Source organism: Pseudophryne corroboree, chromosome 11 (genome assembly GCF_028390025.1).
Source record: "Pseudophryne corroboree isolate aPseCor3 chromosome 11, aPseCor3.hap2, whole genome shotgun sequence".
Classification (NCBI taxonomy): Eukaryota; Metazoa; Chordata; class Amphibia; order Anura; family Myobatrachidae; genus Pseudophryne; species Pseudophryne corroboree.
In genome coordinates, this window is record NC_086454.1 from 92,807,215 (window position 1) to 92,825,443 (window position 18,229).

The 18,229-nt window shown below is 48.2% G+C and overlaps 1 protein-coding gene across 11 annotated transcripts in view; it reads left to right on the forward strand.

The window, feature by feature from the left end:
- The window catches only part of CKAP5 (cytoskeleton associated protein 5), a 334,214-nt gene that overhangs the window by 37,797 nt on the left and 278,188 nt on the right, over positions 1-18,229 (forward strand). For all 11 annotated transcript variants that reach the window (XM_063944545.1, XM_063944546.1, XM_063944541.1 and 8 more), the window contains exons 3-9: positions 12,081-12,274; positions 13,097-13,303; positions 13,395-13,566; positions 13,720-13,846; positions 13,942-14,045; positions 14,173-14,286; positions 14,371-14,475. In XM_063944545.1, the coding sequence (XP_063800615.1) occupies positions 12,081-12,274; positions 13,097-13,303; positions 13,395-13,566; positions 13,720-13,846; positions 13,942-14,045; positions 14,173-14,286; positions 14,371-14,475 (1,023 nt within the window). The remainder of the gene's footprint in view (positions 1-12,080; positions 12,275-13,096; positions 13,304-13,394; positions 13,567-13,719; positions 13,847-13,941; positions 14,046-14,172; positions 14,287-14,370; positions 14,476-18,229) is intronic.

Here is an 18,229-nt window from a genome sequence, read left to right on the forward strand (position 1 = left end):
GCTTACAAACTCCTCCGTAAATACACATCTTATGCGCACGAGACGCTGGTGCGTCCCTTACGCAACCTGCGGGGATGTGTACGCACGAGGGACTAAGTGCACGAGCAGCGCGCGTGTGCATGAGGGGTTAGTACAAGGCATATGAATCATGATTTCTCTATCGTCCTAGTGGATGCTGGGGTTCCTGAAAGGACCATGGGGAATAGCGGCTCCGCAGGAGACAGGGCACAAAAAGTAAAGCTTTAGGATCAGGTGGTGTGCACTGGCTCCTCCCCCTATGACCCTCCTCCAAGCCAGTTAAATTTTTGTGCCCGGCCGAGAAGGGTGCAATCTAGGTGGCTCTCCTAAAGAGCTGCTTAGAAAAGTTTAGCTTAGGTTTTTTATTTTACAGTGAGTCCTGCTGGCAACAGGATCACTGCAACGAGGGACTTAGGGGAGAAGAAGTGAACTCACCTGCGTGCAGGATGGATTGGCTTCTTGGCTACTGGACATCAGCTCCAGAGGGACGATCACAGGTACAGCCTGGATGGTCACCGGAGCCTTGCCGCCGGCCCCCTTGCAGATGCTGAAGTAAGAAGAGGTCCAGAATCGGCGGCAGAAGACTCCTCAGTCTTCTAAAGGTAGCGCACAGCACTGCAGCTGTGCGCCATTTTCCTCTCAGCACACTTCACACGGCAGTCACTGAGGGTGCAGGGCGCTGGGAGGGGGGCGCCCTGGGAGGCAAATGAATACCTATTTTGGCTAAAAATGCCTCACATATAGCCTCCGGAGGCTATATGGAGATATTTAACCCCTGCCAGAATCCGTTAAGAGCGGGAGACGAGGCCGCCGAAAAAGGGGCGGGGCCTATCTCCTCAGCACACAGCGCCATTTTCCCTCACAGAAAGGCTGGAGGGAAGGCTCCCAGGCTCTCCCCTGCACTGCACTACAGAAACAGGGTTAAAACAGAGAGGGGGGGCACTAATTTGGCGATATGCTTATATATATATTAAGATGCTATAAGGGAAAACACTTATATAAGGTTGTCCCTATATAATTATAGCGTTTTTGGTGTGTGCTGGCAAACTCTCCCTCTGTCTCTCCAAAGGGCTAGTGGGTCCTGTCCTCTATCAGAGCATTCCCTGTGTGTGTGCTGTGTGTCGGTACGTGTGTGTCGACAGGTAGGAGGACGATGTTGGTGAGGAGGCGGAGCAATTGCCTGTAATGGTGATGTCACTCTCTAGGGAGTCGACACCGGAATGGATGGCTTATTTAGGAAATTACGTGATAATGTCAACACGCTGCAAAGTCGGTTGACGACATGAGACGGCCGACAAACAATTAGTACGGTCCAGACGTCTCAAAAACACCGTCAAGGGTTTTAAAACGCCCGTTTACTTTAGTCGGTCGACACAGACACAGACAGGGACACTGAATCCAGTGTCGACGGTGAATAAACAAACGTATTCCTTATTAGGGCCACACGTTAAAGGCAATGAAGGAGGTGTTACGTATTTCTGATACTACAAGTACCACAAAAGAGGGTATTATGTGGGATGTGAAAAAACTACCATAGTTTTTCCTGAATCAGATAAATTAAATAAAGTGTGTGATGATGCGTGGGTTCCCCCCGATAGAAAATTATGGGCGGTATACCCTTTCCCGCCAGAAGTTAGGGCGCGTTGGGAAACACCCCTTAAGGTGGATAAGGCGCTCACACGCTTATCAAAACAAGTGGCGGTACCGTCTATAGATAGGGCCGTCCTCAAGGACCAGCTGACAAGGCTGGAAAATATAATAAAAAGTATATACACACATACTGGTGTTATACTGCGGCCAGCGATCGCCTCAGCCTGGATGTGCAGAGCTAGGGTGGCTTGGTCGGATTCCCTGACTGAAAATATTGATACCCTTGACAGGGACAGTATTTTATTGACTATAGAGCATTTCTATATATGCGAGATGCACAGAGGGATATTTGCACTCTGGCATCATGAATAAACGCGATGTCCATAACTGCCAGAAGATGTTATGGACACGACAGTGGTCAGGTGATGCAGATTCCAAACGGCACAGTATGGCCGTATAAAGGAAGAGGACTTGTTTGGGGTCGGTCCATCGGACCTGGTGGTCACGGCAACTGCTGGAAAATCCACCGTTTTTTACCCTAAGTCACATCTCTGCAGAAAAAGACACCGTCTTTTCAGCCTCAGTCCTCTCGTCCCTATAAGATCATATCTGCCCAGGGATAGAGGAAAGGGAAGAAGACTGCAGCAGGCAGCCCATTCCCAGGAACAGAAGCGTTCCACCGCGTCTGACAAGTTCTCAGCATGGCGCTGAGACCGTACAGGACCCCTAGATCCTACAAGTAGTATCCCGGGGGTACAGATGGGAATGTCGAGACGTTTCCCCTTCGCAGGCTCCTGAAGTCTGCTTTACCAAGTCTCCCTCCGACAAGGAGGTAGTATGGGAAAAAATTCACAAGCTGTATTCCCAGCAGGTGATAATTAAATTACCCCTCCTACTACAGAAAAGGGGTATTATTCCACACTATATTGTGGTACTGAAGCCAGAAGGCTAGGTGAGACTTATTCTAAAAATTTTTTTTGAACACTTACAAAGGTTCAAATTAAGATGAAGTCACTCAGAGCAGTGATAACGAACCAGGAAGAAGGGGACTATATAGTGTCCCGGGACATCAGGGATGCTTACCTCTATGTCCCAAATTTGCCCTTCTCACTAAGGGTACCTCAGGTTCGTGGTGCAGAACTGTCACTATCAGTTTCAGACGCTGCCGTTTGGATTGTCCACGGCACCCCGGGGTCTTTACCAAGGTAATGGCCGAATTGATGATTCTTCTTCGAAGAAAAGGCGTCTTAATTATCCCTTACTTGGACGATCTCCTGATAGGGGCATAGTCCAGGGAACAGTTGGAGGTCGGAGTAGCACTATCTCGGATACTGCTACAATCAGCACGGGTGGATTCTAAATATTCCAAAATCGCAGCTGATCCCGACGACACGTCTGCTGTGCCTAGGGATGATTCTGGACACAGTCCAGAAAAAGGTGTTTCTCCCGGAAGAGAAAGCCAGGGAGTTATCCGAGCAAGTCAGGAACCTCCTAAAAACAGTGCATCATTGCACAAGGGTCCTGGTAAAAATGGTGGCTTCCTACGAAGCAATTCCATTCGGCAGATTTCACGTAAGAACTTTTCAGTGGGATCTGCTGGACAAATGGTCCGGATCGCATCTTCAGATGCATCAGCGGATAACCCAATATCCAAGGACAAGGGTGTCTCTCCTGTGGTGGTTATAGAGTGCTCATCTTCTAGAGGGCCGCAGATTCGGCATTCAGGATTGGATGCTGGTAACCACGGAGCCCAGCCTGAGAGGCTGGGGAGCAGTCACACAAGGGAAAAATTTCCAGGGAGTGTGATCAAGTATGGAGACTTTTCTCCACATAAATATACTGGAGCTAAGGGTAAATTTATAATGCACTAAGCTTAGCAAGACCTCTGCTTCAAGGTCAGCCGGTATTGATCCAGTGGGAAAAAACATCACGGCAGTCGCCCACGTAAACAGACAGGGCGACACAAGAAGCAGGAGGGCAATGGCAGAAACTGCAAGGACTTTTCGCTGGGCGGAAAATCATGTGATAACACTGTCAGCAGTTTTTCATCCCGGGAATGGAAACTGGGAAGCAGACTTCCTCAGCACGACCTCCACCCGGGAGAGTGGAAACTTCATTGAGAAGTTTTTTCCACATGATTGTAAACCGTTGGGAAATACCAAAGGTGGACATGATGGCGTCCCGTCTGAAAAAAAAAAAAAAAAAAAAAAAAACGGGACAGGTATTGCGCCAGGTCAAGAGACCCTCAGGCAATAGATGTGGACGTTCTGGTAACACCGTGGGTGTACCAGTCGGTGTATGTGTTCCCTCCTCTGCTTCTCATACCTAAGGTGCTGAGAATTATAAGACGTAGAGGAGTAAGAACTATACTCATGGCTCCGGATTGGCCAAGAAGGACTTGGTACCCGGAACTTCAAGAGATGCTTACAGAGGTCTTATGGCCTCTGCCGCTAAGAAGGGACTTGCTTCAGCAAGTACCATGTCTGTTCCAAGACTTACCGCAGCTGCGTTTGTCGGCATGGCGATGGAAAGCCGGATCCTAAGGGAAAAAAAGGCATTCCGGAAGAGGTCATTCCTACCCTGGTCAAAGCCAGAAAGGAGGTGACCGCACAACATTATCACCACGTGTGGCGAAAATATGTTGCGTGGTGTGAGGCCAGGAAGGCCCCACAAAGAAATTTCAACTCGGTCGTTTCCTGCATTTCCTGCAAACAGGAGTGTCTATGGGCCTCAAATTGGGGTCCATTAAGGTTCAAATTCGGCCCTGTAAATTTTCTTCCAGAAAGAATTGGCTTCAGTTCCTGAAGTCCAGAAGTTTGTCAAGGGAGTATTGCATATACAAACCCCTTTTTTGTGCCTCCAGTGGCACTGTGGGATCTCAACGTAGTTCTGGGATTCCTCAAATCACATTGGTTTAAAACCAGTCAAATATGTGGATTTGAAGCATCTCACATAAAAAGTGACCATGCTCTTGGCCCTGGCCTGGACCAGGCGAGTGTCAAATTGGTGGTTTTTTCTCAAAAAAGCCCATATCTGTTTGTCCATTCGGACAGGGCAGAGCTGCGGACTCGTCCCCAGTTCTCTCCCTAAGGTGGTGTCAGTGTTTCACCTGAACCAGCTTATTGTGGTGCCTTGCACCTACTAGGGACTTGGAGGACTCCAAGTTGCTAGAAGTTGTCAGGGCCTGAAAATATGTTCAAGGACAGCTGGAGTCAGAAAATCTGACTCGCTGTTTATACTGTATGCACCCAACAAGTTGGGTGCGCCTGCTTCTAAGCAGTCGATTGCTCGTTGGATTTGTAACACAATTCAACTTGCACATTCTGAGGCAGGCCTGCCACAGTCTAAATCGGTTAAGGCCCATTCCACAAGGAAGGTGGGCTCATCTTGGGCGGCTGCCCGAGAGGTCTCGGCATTACAACTCTGCCGAGCAGCTACGTGGTCAGGGGAGAACACGTTTGTAAAATTCTACAAATTTGATATCCTGGCAAAAGAGGACCTGGAGTTCTCTCATTCGGTGCTGCAGAGTCATCCGCACTCTCCCGCCCGTTTGGGAGCTTTGGTATAATCCCCATGGTCCTTTCAGGAACCCCAGCATCCACTAGGACGATAGAGAAAATAAGAATTTACTTACCGATAATTCTATTTCTCGGAGTCCGTAGTGGATGCTGGGCGCCCATCCCAAGTGCGGATTATCTGCAATACTTGTACATAGTTACAAAAATCGGGTTATTATTGTTGTGAGCCATCTTTTCAGAGGCTCCGCTGTTATCATACTGTTAACTGGGTTTAGATCACAAGTTGTACGGTGTGATTGGTGTGGCTGGTATGAGTCTTACCCGGGATTCAAAATTCCTCCCTTATTGTGTACGCTCGTCCGGGCACAGTACCTAACTGGCTTGGAGGAGGGTCATAGGGGGAGGAGCCAGTGCACACCACCTGATCCTAAAGCTTTACTTTTTGTGCCCTGTCTCCTGCGGAGCCGCTATTCCCCATGGTCCTTTCAGGAACCCCAGCATCCACTACGGACTCCGAGAAATAGAATTATCGGTAAGTAAATTCTTATTATTTTTCTACTTTGACAATATTTACCATTATCCATCATTTCAAGCCATTGCTGCTAGTTTTTCCAACCTCTTAGTGGTGAATTCAGTCACTCTGGTTCTGACAGTGTCTCATAATTGGTGGGTTCTAGAATGAATGTTGTGATTTAACCGTAATCCGAGAGACAAGTGGTTGTATTGCATCACTCCAGACTTTTGTTTTCTTCAGACAGCTGTAAACGTGTGTCCCCCCCCCCCCCCCCCCCCCCCCCTAACAAATTACATGATTATCATGGCAACCCACAGTCACCTGACATTATAGTGAGCAGTAAAGGGGGGTACTCATGGAGAGATCCATGCTTAAAATCTAAGCAATCTGACCAGATTGCTTAGATTTTAAGAACAGATCACTCGTGTGTACCCCCCACAGTGATAGGGGCGCGCATCGCTATCGCCGGTGCTCATTTTCCCCACTGGGTGAAATGAGCAGCCCCCCGTCCTCCCCCCGCATCGCTCAGCACACATCGCGCTGTGCTGAGCGGCGGGAGAGATGTGTGCTGAGCGGTTCTCCCGTGTATATAGCGATTTAAGTCTTTAGAACCCCTCTTCTCGCCATGATCCCCCTCTGTAAATGGAGTGGAAGGCTTTGATTCTTATCAGTGACCCTCTCCTCGGGAACAAGCTTGAGTGTTGAAAATGGTAATACCTTCCAGCTGAGAGACTGCAAAAGTAGTTGATGGGCGGATTTCAGGAGCTGCTGCTGTAATATAACAGGAAGCATGGGATCAGCTTTAATGTTGTGATATGCTATATTAGTTCTTTATTGATGGTTTGTTATGGTCTTCGATCCTCAGTAGCTTCCTCCCAGATTTTAGTTCTTGCCGTCAGTACAAGGCAGAATGTGAGCACAGAGCTTCATATTACACAAGATAAGCAGGCAGTTCTATTTACTTACAAAACTTTTTTTCTCTGACGTCCTAGTGGATGCTGGGAACTCCGAAAGGACCATGGGGAATAGCGGCTCCGCAGGAGACTGGGCACAACTAAAGAAAGCTTTTAGGTCACCTGGTGTGCACTGGCTCCTCCCACTATGACCCTCCTCCAAGCCTCAGTTAGATTTTGTGCCTGGCAGAGGTTGGATGCACACTAGGGGCTCTCCTGAGCTTCTAGAAAGAAAGTATATAATTAGGTTTTTTATTTTACAGTGAGACCTGCTGGCAACAGGCTCACTGCAGCGAGGGACTAAGGGGAGAAGAAGCGAACCTACCTGCTTGGGCTTCTTAGGCTACTGGACACTATTAGCTCCAGAGGGATCGACCGCATGGAACTGGCCTTGGTGTTCGGTCCCGGAGCCGCGCCGCCGTCCCCCTTACAGAGCCAGAAGCAAGAAGAGGTCCGGAAAATCGACGGCAGAAGACATCAGTCTTCACCAAGGTAGCGCACAGCACTGCAGCTGTGCGCCATTGCTCCTCATGCACACTTCACACTCCGGTCACTGAGGGTGCAGGGCGCTGGGGGGGGGGGGGGGGGCGCCCTGAGCAGCAATAAAAACACCTTGGCTGGCATATATATCACAATATATAGCCCCAGAGGCTATATATGTGATAAATACCCCTGCCAGAATCCTTAAAAAAGCGGGAGAAAAGTCCGCGAAAAAGGGGCGGAGCTATCTCAGCACACTGGCGCCATTTTCTCTTCACAGTGCAACTGGAAGACAGCTCCCCAGGCTCTCCCCTGTAGTTTTCAGGCTCAAAGGGTTAAAAAGAGAGGGGGGGCACTAAATTTAGGCGCAATATTGTATATACAAGCAGCTATTGGGAAAAATTCACTCAATATAGTGTTAATCCCTAAATTATATAGCGCTCTGGTGTGTGCTGGCATACTCTCTCTCTGTCTCCCCAAAGGGCTGTGTGGGATCCTGTCCTCAGTCAGAGCATTCCCTGTGTGTGTGTGTGCGGTGTCGGTACGGCTGTGTCGACATGTTTGATGATGAGGCTTATGTGATGGCAGAGCAGATGCCGATAAATGTGATGTCGCCCCCTGTGGGGCCGACACCAGAGTGGATGGATAGGTGGAAGGTATAAACCGACAGTGTCAACTCCTTACATAAAAGGCTGGATGACGTAACGGCTATGGGACAGCCGGCTTCTCAGCCCGCGCCTGCCCAGGCGTCTCAAAGGCCATCAGGGGCTCAAAAACGCCCGCTTCCTCAGATGGCAGACACAGATGTCGACACGGAGTCTGACTCCAGTGTCGACGAGGTTGAGACCTATACACAATCCACTAGGAACATCCGTTACATGATCCCGGCAATAAAAAATGTGTTACACATTTCTGACATAAAACCCTTTTTTAGTGGTACTTGGGTTAATGTTTGGGGAGAAAAAGCAGGCAGTGTTTTGTTCCCCCATCAAATGAGTGAATGAAGTGTGAAAAAGCGTGGGTTCCCCCGATAAGAAACTGGTAATTTCTAAAGTTACTGATGGCGTACCCTTTCCCGCCAGAGGATAAGTTACGCTGGGAGATATCCCCTAGGGTGGATAAGGCGCTCACACGTTTGTCAAAAAAGGTGGCACTGCCGTCTTAGGATACGGCCACTTTTAAGGTACATGCTTTTTATCAGCACTAGACTGAGACCTGCAGATAGTGCTGCTGCAGCGTGGTCTGTAACCCTGTCAAACAGGGATACTATTTTGCGAACATAAGACGTCGTCTTGTATATGAGGGATGCACAGAGGAATATTTTGCCGGCTGGCATCCAGAATTAATGCAATGTCCATTCGGTCAGGAGGGTATTAGAGACCCGACACTGGACAGGTGATGCTGACTTTAAAAGGCACATAGAGCCTTATAAGGGCGAGGAATTGTTTGGGGATGGTCTCTGGGACCTCGTATCCACAGCAACAGCTGGGAAGAAAAATTTTTTTTTTACCTCAAGTTTCATCACAGCCTCAGAAAGCACTGTATTATCAGGTACAGTCCTTTCGGCTTCAGAAATGCAAGTGTGTAAAACGAGGGAAGAGGGAAAAAGCTGCACCAGTCAGCCAGTTCCCAGAATCAAAATTCTTCCCCCGCTTCCTCTGAGTCCACCGCATGACGGGGGGGCTCCACAGGCGTAGCCAGGTACGGTGGGGGGCCGCCTCAAAAATTTCAGCGATCAGTGGGCTCGCTCACAGGTGGATCCCTAGATCCTTCAAGTAGTATTTCAGGGGTACAAGCTGGAATTCGAGGAGTCTCCCCCCCGCCGTTTCCTCAAATCTGCCTTGCCGACAACTCCCTCAGGCAGGGAAGACTGTGCTAGAGGCAATTCACAAGCTGTATTCCCAGCAGGTGATAGTCAAGGTGCCCCTACTTCAACAAGGACGGGGTTACTATTCCACACTGTTTGTGGTACTGAAACCGGACGGTTCGGTGAGACCCATTTTATATTTGAAATCCTTGAACACATACATAAAAAAATTCAAGTTCAAGATGGAATCGCTCAGGGCGATTATTGCAAGCCTGGAGGAGGGGGATTACATGGTATCCCTGGACATCAAGGAGGCTTACCTACATGTCTCCATTTACCATCCTCACCAGGAGTACCTCAGATTTGTGGTACAGGATTGCCATTACCAATTCCAAACACTGCCGTTTGGACTGTCCACGGCACCGAGGGTCTTTACCAAGGTAATGGCAGAAATGATTATACTCCTTCGAGAAAGGAAGTTTTAATTATCCCGTACTTGGACGATCTCCTTATAAAGGCGAGGTCCAAGGAGCAGTTGTTGGTCGGAGTAGCACTATCTCGGGAAGTGCTACAACAGCACGGATGGATTCTATACATTCCAAAGTCACAGCTGGTTCCTACCACACGCCTACTGTTCCTGGGGATGGTTCTGGACACAGAACAGAAAAAAGTTTCTCCCGCAGGAGAAAGCCAAGGAGCTGTCATCTCTAGTCCGAGACCTCCTGAAACCAAAACGGGTATCGGTGCATCACTGCACACGAGTCCTGGGAAAAATGGTAGCTTCTTACGAAGCAAAATTCTATTCGGCAGGTTCCATGCAAGATCCTTTCAGTGGGACCTCTTAGACAAGTGGTCGGGATCGCATCTTCAGATGCATCGGCTGATAACCCTGTCTCCAAGGACCAGGGTATCTCTACTGTGGTGGCTGCAGAGTGCTCATCTTGAAGAGGGCCGCAGATTCGGCATACAGGACTTGGGTCCTGGTAACCACGGATGCCAGCCTTCGAGGCTGGGGGGCGGTCACACAGGGAAGAAATTTCCAAGGACTATGGTCAAGTCAGGAGTCGTCCCTACACATAAATATTCTGGAACTGAGGGCCATTTACAATGCCCTAAGTTTGGCAAGGCCTCTGCTTCAAAACCAGCCGGTACTGATCCAATCAGACAACATCACGGCAGTCGACAGGGCGGCACAAGAAGCAGGATGGCGATGGCAGAAGCCACAAGGATTCTCCGATGGGCGGAAAATCACGTCTTAGCACTGTCAGCAGTGTTCATTCCGGGAGTGGACAACTGGGAAGCAGACTTCCTCAGCGGACACGACCTACACCCGGGAGAGTGGGGACTTCATCCAGAAGTCTTCCAACTGTTGGTAAACCGTTGGGAAAGGCCACAGGTGGACATGATGGCGTCCCGCCTAAACAAAAAACTAGAGAGATATTGCGCCAGGTCAAGGGACCCTCAGGCGATAGCTATGGACGCTCTAGTGACACCGTGGGTGTACCAGTCAGTTTATGTGTTCCCTCCTCTGCCTCTCATACCAAGGATACTGAGAATAATAAGAAAAGGGCATTCCGGAGGAAGTCATTCCTACGCTGATTTAAAGCCAGGAAAGATGTAACTGCAAAGCATTATCACCGCATATGGCGGATGTATGTTGCTTGGTGTGAGGCCAAAAAGGCCCCAACAGAGGAATTTCAACTGGGTCGATTTCTGCATTTCCTACAAGCAGGAGTGACTATGGGCCTGAAATTAGGCTCAATTAAGGTCCAGATCTCGGCTCTGTCGATTTTTCTTCCAGAAAGAACTAGCTTCACTACCTGAAGTTCAGACGTTTGTTAAGGGAGTGCTGCATATTCAGCCCCCTTTTTGTGCCTCCAGTGGCACCTTGATCTCAACGTGGTGTTGAGTTTCTTAAAATCACATTGGTTTGAGCCACTTAAAACCGTGGATCTAAAATATCTCACGTGGAAAGTGGTCATGTTATTGGCCTTGGCTTCAGCCAGGCGTGTGTCAGAATTGGCGGCTCTGTCATGTAAAAGCCCTTATCTGATTTTCCATATGGATAGGGCAGAATTGAGCACTCGTCCCCAGTTTCTCCCTAAGGTGGTATCAGCTTTTCACTTGAACCAACCTATTGTGGTGCCTGCGGCTACTAGGGACTTGGAGGATTCCAAGTTGCTGGACGTAGTCAGGGCCTTAAATTTATGTTTCCAGGACGGCTAGAGTCAGGAAAACTGACTCGCTATTTATCCTGTATGCACCCAACAAGCTGGGTGCTCCTGCTTCTAAGCAGACTATTGCTCGCTGGATTTGTAGCACAATTCAGCTGGCGCATTCTGCGGCTGGACTGCCGCATCCTAAATCAGTAAAAGCCCATTCCACAAGGAAGGTGGGCTCATCTTGGGCGGCTGCCCGAGGGGTCTCGGCTTTACAACTTTGCCGAGCTGCTACTTGGTCAGGGGCAAACACGTTTGCAAAATTCTACAAATTTGATACCCTGGCTGAGGAGGACCTTGAGTTCTCTCATTCGGTGCTGCAGAGTCATCCACACTCTCCAGCCCGTTTGGGAGCTTTGGTATAATCACCATGGTCCTTTCGGAGTTCCCAGCATCCACTAGGACGTCAGAGAAAATAAGATTTTACTCAGCGGTAAATCTATTTCTCGTAGTCCGTAGTGGATGCTGGGCGCCCGTCCCAAGTGCGGATTGTCTGCAATACTTGTACATAGTTATTGTTAACTAAAGGGTTATTGTTGAGCCATCTGTTGAGAGGCTCAGTTGTTTTCATACTGTTAAACTGGGTATGGTATCACGAGTTATACGGTGTGATTGGTGTGGCTGGTAAGAGTCTTACCCGGGATTCAAAATCCTTCCTTATTATGTCAGCTCGTCCGGGCACAGTGTCCTAACTGAGGCTTGGAGGAGGGTCATAGTGGGAGGAGCCAGTGCACACCAGGTAGTCCTAAAGCTTTCTTTAGTTGTGCCCAGTCTCCTGCGGAGCCGCTATTCCCCATGGTCCTTTCGGAGTTCCCATCATCCACTACGGACTACGAGAAATAGATTTACCGGTGAGTAAAATCTTATTTTTTTTTTTTTGTTATATTATGTCTGATTCAGAAAGTGATGGCTCACGTTTCCAAAAGAGATTTAATAATTTAGATTGTCCCGCAGTGACCTGATCCTGTTCCTGATTTTCAGCTTTGGAAAGCCAGATTAAGTGGTTACGAGGAGGCGGTGAAACTGTTCCAGAAGATTGTAGATGAGAAGAGCCCAGAATGGGGAAAATATCTAGGATTAATCAAGAAGTTTGTGACCGATTCCAATGCCGTCGCCCAGTTAAAAGGCCTGGAAGCTGCTCTTGTTTACGTGGAAAATGCACATGTTGCGGGGAAGTAAGTGATAGTTATGTTCTGTATGTGTGGGCAGCCTCTTAGGACGGTAATTCTTGTGTATAATATGTATTTCGCTCTGTGCATAAGTAAGACATGTTGGCGACTACCCACCATACCTCACATCAAAGCCGTTCTCCTTTATAAAGAATACAGCTTTGATGCATTTGAGAAGAGACTTGAGGAACTAGCTGTGGTGCAGAGGCCACAAGAGGAAGGGACAGTAAATACTGGCTACTGAGATTGTATTTTTGTATATACAACCCAACTCTCCCTTATACAGTTCAGCAGCTTGACAGGTAGAAAGTGTATTGGTCCTCCAAGTCCATGTTGGCAGCTAGCATACAAAAGTTTCGTTGCTACAGACCACTTACACTGATCCACCTTTTGTACCAATGAGCCACGTTTATCGTGCCACAAACTATTTAACTATACCAAAATCCAAATTTTCAGTAACTTACTATTTGGGAACTAGATGCAAAGTTGAGGAAAGCACACAAGGCAGGTCTGATAGGAGTGACCCTCGCCATGCATCATTATGCTTAGTCTGTGATTTTATACCAATTACTTTGCAACAAAATACATTATGCCAACTGCAAGCTCACCAGCTAGGGTCAGGATACACTTCTTCCCTCACTACCTTCATCTTTTTGCCTCCTCATAGAAACATAGAATTTGAAGGCAGATAAGAACTACTTGACCGGTCTAGTCTCCACATGTACACCCATGCACTCATTAAACCCCGGCTTGTCTTGGAGCCACAATGAAGTCATTATTTTAGTTACCATATTGTATAGGTAATATGGCATGTATCGTTGCTCTTAGGACCACAGGAGAGGTGGTGTCGGGTGTTGTGAACAAGGTGTTCAATCAGCCCAAAGCCCGGGCAAAGGAACTTGGCTCTGATATCTGCTTGATGTACATAGAGATAGAGAAAGGTGAAGCAGTACAAGAAGAGCTGCTGAAAGGTCTAGATAACAAGAACCCAAAGATTGTTGTGGCCTGTGTGGAGGCGCTGCGGAGAGTGTTGAGGTGAGGCTTCTCATTCATGGTTTGAGACCTGATGTGCTGGCTACATGTATTCACTCCATGACACAATATCTTTATTTATTCCTCCCCTCAGCGAGTATGGTTCAAAAATTACGTCCCTGAAGCCAATCATTAAAGTGTTGCCAAAGCTTTTTGAGTCTCGAGAGAAGGCAATAAGAGATGAAGCCAAGCTCCTGGCAGTGGAGATATATCGCTGGATAAGAGATGCCCTGAGGCCCCCGTTACAGAATATTAATCCCGTGCAGGTGAGACCAATTTCTACCTATGAAGGGCTGTAGGTAATGGACACATTTCCGACATTTCTGTGTATCCAGTAATGGTCACAGACCAGGTTATGCTTCGTCCCGAAGAGGCAGTATGCTTGCCTTTTAAAACACAGGTTCTGATTTTCTGTGCAGCTCAAAGAGTTGGAGGAAGAGTGGGTGAAACTTCCCCAGTCGGCTCCAAAGCAGACCCGTTTCCTGCGCTCACAGCAAGATCTCAAGGCCAAGTTTGAGCAGCAGCAGGCGAGCGGGGATACAGGAGGTGTGTTACTTCAATGGCTCTTGCATGTATCAGGAAAGGATCTGGTGCCTTGATCTGGTACTAGGTTGTTCATACGGTCTCTCCCTTTCTCTCAGGAGAAGACTGTGAAGAAGAAGCTGTGCCACAGGTGGATGCCTATGAGCTGCTGGAAGCTGTTGAGATTCTTTCCAAATTGCCAAAAGATTTCTATGATAAAATTGTAAGTTCTGCTGTGAACGGGATGAGCTCTCTGCTGGCTACTGATGCAGAATATTTATGTGAGATTAAAAATATATATTATATTTTGTTATATTATATTCTGACACTTGGACCATGTTTTCTAATAGGAGGCCAAAAAGTGGCAGGAGAGAAAGGAGGCTTTGGAAGCCATTGAGATCCTTGTCAAAAATCCCAAGATTGAAGCTGGTGACTTTGGTGACCTTGTGAGAGCACTCAAGAAGGTGATTCTTTTTAAAAGGAAAAAAAAAGTGTTGGCTGGGAACGGTTGTTGCATAAGAATGGTAAGCAGGCTTCTCTCTTCACAGGTTGTTGGAAAAGACACCAATGTAATGCTTGTAGCACTGGCTGCTAAATGTCTGGCAGGGCTTGCTGCTGGCCTCAGGAAGAAGTTTGGCTCTTATGCTGGACAGGTGAGTGTTTGTTCTCTGCATTTGGCATACGGGCATCCTTCTTGGGGGCATGACCTTGGACTTTGAAAGTAAGATAATTTGTAGTCCGATGGTGAGGATGTCATTTAGCATCTTAAACATAAGCTGATGTGTTCTTGAGAAACATCCAATCTAGGAAGTTCTGTTAGGAGTTTTAAAAGTACAGGTTGAGTATCCCTTAACCAAAATGCTTGGGACCAGAGGTATTTTGGGTATCTGATTTTTCCGTATGTTGGAATAATTGCATACCATAATGAGCTATCATAGTGATGGGACCTAAGTCTAAGCACAGAATAAATTTATGTTACATATACACCTTATACACACAGCCTGAAGGTAATTTTAGCCAATATTTTTAATACCTTTGTGCATTAAACAAAGTGTTTGTACAGTCACACAATTCATTTGTTTTATATACACCTTATACACACAGCCTGAAGGTCATTTAATACAATATTTTTAATAACTTTGTGTATTAAACAAAGTTTGTGTACATTGAGCCACAGAAAACACAGATTTCACTATCTCACTCAAAAAAGTCCGTATTTCGGAATATTCCGTATTTCGGAATATTTGGATATGGGATACTCAACCTGTATTTATATTTAAAATTTTTTTAGATGCAAAACTTTTATTTCTCTATCATCCATCTAGGGGACGCTGCGCCGTTACTTGTGGGTTAGAGATGTGTGGTAGTGGAGTTTGGCACAGAAACTATCAAAAAGCTGCCTCCTCCCCCCTCTAACCCATCCCATCTCCTTCCTGCTCAGCCATCACTCTGTTTTAGTTTTGTTCCTGTATAGTACAGCCACCGTTTTTCTTTCTCCTTGGATTGATTTTTTTTTTTGAGTTTATTCTCAAGAGTACCTAGTCCCTGTTTACAGGTGACAGGTACTACTGGAGTGGGTTTAGTATCCCACTCGAAGCTGCTGCTGGAGGCCACCACACTTTGATCGCTGAGGCCTTTATTCACTTCAGGATGCGGCAGGAATAAGGTACAGGACAGCCACAATCTGTCACTAACAGTATTGGGCTGTCCCCTCTGTTCTCCTTTTTATGTATGCTTCCCCCCCCCCCCTGCCGCCCGCCGCATCGGACACCTTCTCCCTCCCCCCGCAGTGATAGTGACTGATCGGGTTGTGGGGACTTGCAGAGACTAGGTCCGGGAGAGTGTTATACACTCCCTGGGACCAACACAAAGCTGCTGCGACAGGAGCCCGAACTTCCGGTTTCGGCAATTTACACAGTGAATAGCCGCGGCGGTTACGTCAGACGTGCGGGGATGGCTTCCCGCCCTGCTCTGCCCGCGCGTGCTGTTCTGCAGCTTCCTGAAGGCTCCGGGGCGCCATCTTCTCCGGCTGCAGACTGGGGGACGCTGTGCTACTCAAGCACACACGGAGCACTATCTTCCAGGGGAAGTTTTTCATTGCAGTCACACATCTAACTGCAAGTATATGGTGGGCTATCCCTAGTGGGGGATAGCAGTCAGCCTTCTCGGGGACACTAAAAATAACTGCTAGGTCACTTGTCTAGGGATTTACATGTTTACTACTTTTAAATATTAAACATAATTAGAATAAGGAATGGCCAGTAAACCGGACAAGGCTACAAAGGGCAAAACGGACTCAGTAGTTTATTTTTCCTGTCCAGTGTGGCTCAAAGCTGGCTAAGGATAGTGCTGACGCAGGTACCCTCTGTACTTCGTGCTCTGGTGCATCAGTGGCGGCTCAGCGGGGAAGTTCCACAGATCAGTCTATGCCCCCATGGGTCAAGAACATGGTGGATGCTTTTTCAGATTTGCGTCAGTCTAGGTCGGAGGCTGAATCTGCTCAGACTCAGGTGGAGCCTCTGTGGGCCCAAAATATGGGCAAGTGTCTTACTCATTTAACTCATTCTTTAAATAAGTTTGTAAATTCTGCCAGCAGTTCCGCTGCTACTAAGCGACCACAGCCGTTACCCGCTATAACGTTTCCGGTAGACGAGTTGGATTCTCTGACATCTCCATTGGAGGAAGGGGAGGTAGATCCTGAATGGGACTAAGTTTCGGCTTGAAGATGAGGAGCTATCTACTAGTTCAGGTGTTAGATTACTAATAGAAGCCATTCGTCAGACTCTTAATATTCAGGATGCGGCAGTGGCGGAGACTTCCTCTGCCTTTTTCAAAAGACCGAAGAGACAGGTTACTGCCGTCCCTTCTTACTCTCACTTTCGGATATTTTAAAAGAACCCGGTCTTAAACCGGATTCTCGTTTCCAGGCTCCTAAGAAATTAAATTTTTTTATATCCTTTTACGGAGGAAGATACAAAATTTTGGGAGACAGCCCCAAAGGTAGACGCTGCTATTTCACATTTGGCAAAAGCTACGGTTATTCCTTCGGTACAGTCCGTGACTTTAAAAGACCCTACCGATAGGAAGATGGAAGCATTACTAAAATCTGTTTTCTTTATCAGGTCTCTCTCTCCGTCCAGTTCTGGCGGGTGCCTGGGTCCATAAGACCGTGGATGAATGGCTAGCACAGGTCGTATCTGGAATGCAGTCGGACGATCCGTCGGAAGCCATTCAATTAGCAGAACTTATTTCGGAGGCTCTTATGTGGGTGAGGCCTCGTTAGATTCTGTTGCGCTACAGTCCCGTGTTTCTCCTTCATCCACTAGGGGCCACTGGAGTGTAGTTACAATGGGGAGATAGTAGGTGGTATTGGTAGCTGGCACTTTAAAAATTCTCACACTGTGGCTAGCTCCTCCCCTACTATCTCCCCTCCAAGCCAGTCTTAGTTAAGTGCCCGAGGTAGCTGGTTCACTTGGGTTTAGCTGAAGAATTTTCTTCTTTTTTCTTTATTATTTTATTTTTCTTACACACACTCACAGACTGGCAGCTCTGCCACTGCCAGTCTGCACCGTGGGAGCTGCCGGCGGGGTCCCATCGCAGCTGCGTGCGGCTAGGGATGGGCCCCGGCTGAGGGAGACACTGAGCTCTCCTGAGTTGGCGGACACCGCTGCGTGCGGCGCGTGTCGCGGCCACTCCATCCAGCAGAAGATTCCGGCAGCATGGCAGCGGTGAGTATCAAAAATGGTCGGACACCGCTGCGTGCGGCTTGTGTCGGGACCACCCCACCACAGAAGATTCCGGCTGGACGCCGCTGCGTGCGGCGTGTGTCGGGGCCGATCCACCAAGAACACAGTGGTGAGTGAAGTATACTTTATTTGTGGTGGCTATGTATGTTTTTAGAGCAATCTGTTTATTGTTGTACAACCCACTCCAGAAGGGCTCTCTGGGGCTGTAATGTACTTTATTGTATCCTTACCTGTCCTCCTCATGGAGAAACAGACAGGATGATTGGGGGAGGCTGAGTATGTGTTTATACAACCCTGACTGAAAAACGGGTGTGTGTCATTCTGATAACCCTCTGCTCCCCCAGCTCCCCGCACCCCCCGCACCCACTCAGCGCGACTCACAGAGCCGGCACAGGGATCCCGCTCGAGCGCAAAGCAATGTTTAAATTTGGCGCCTTGTACGGAGGGGGCGGAGCTAAGTCCCGCTCTGTAGAGCGAGCTCAGCGCTCCCTGCTCCCAGGCGGCGACTCGCGCTCTGTTCAGCGCAACACTCCCCGGCGGCGGCTAGCAGATACAGGGCTCTACTAGCGCTGTATAGCGGGCTCAGCGCTCAGCGCTCCCCGGCGGTGACTCGCAGGCCCAGCGGAGGGTACAGCTCGCTTCCCGCTTAGTTTTGCAATAA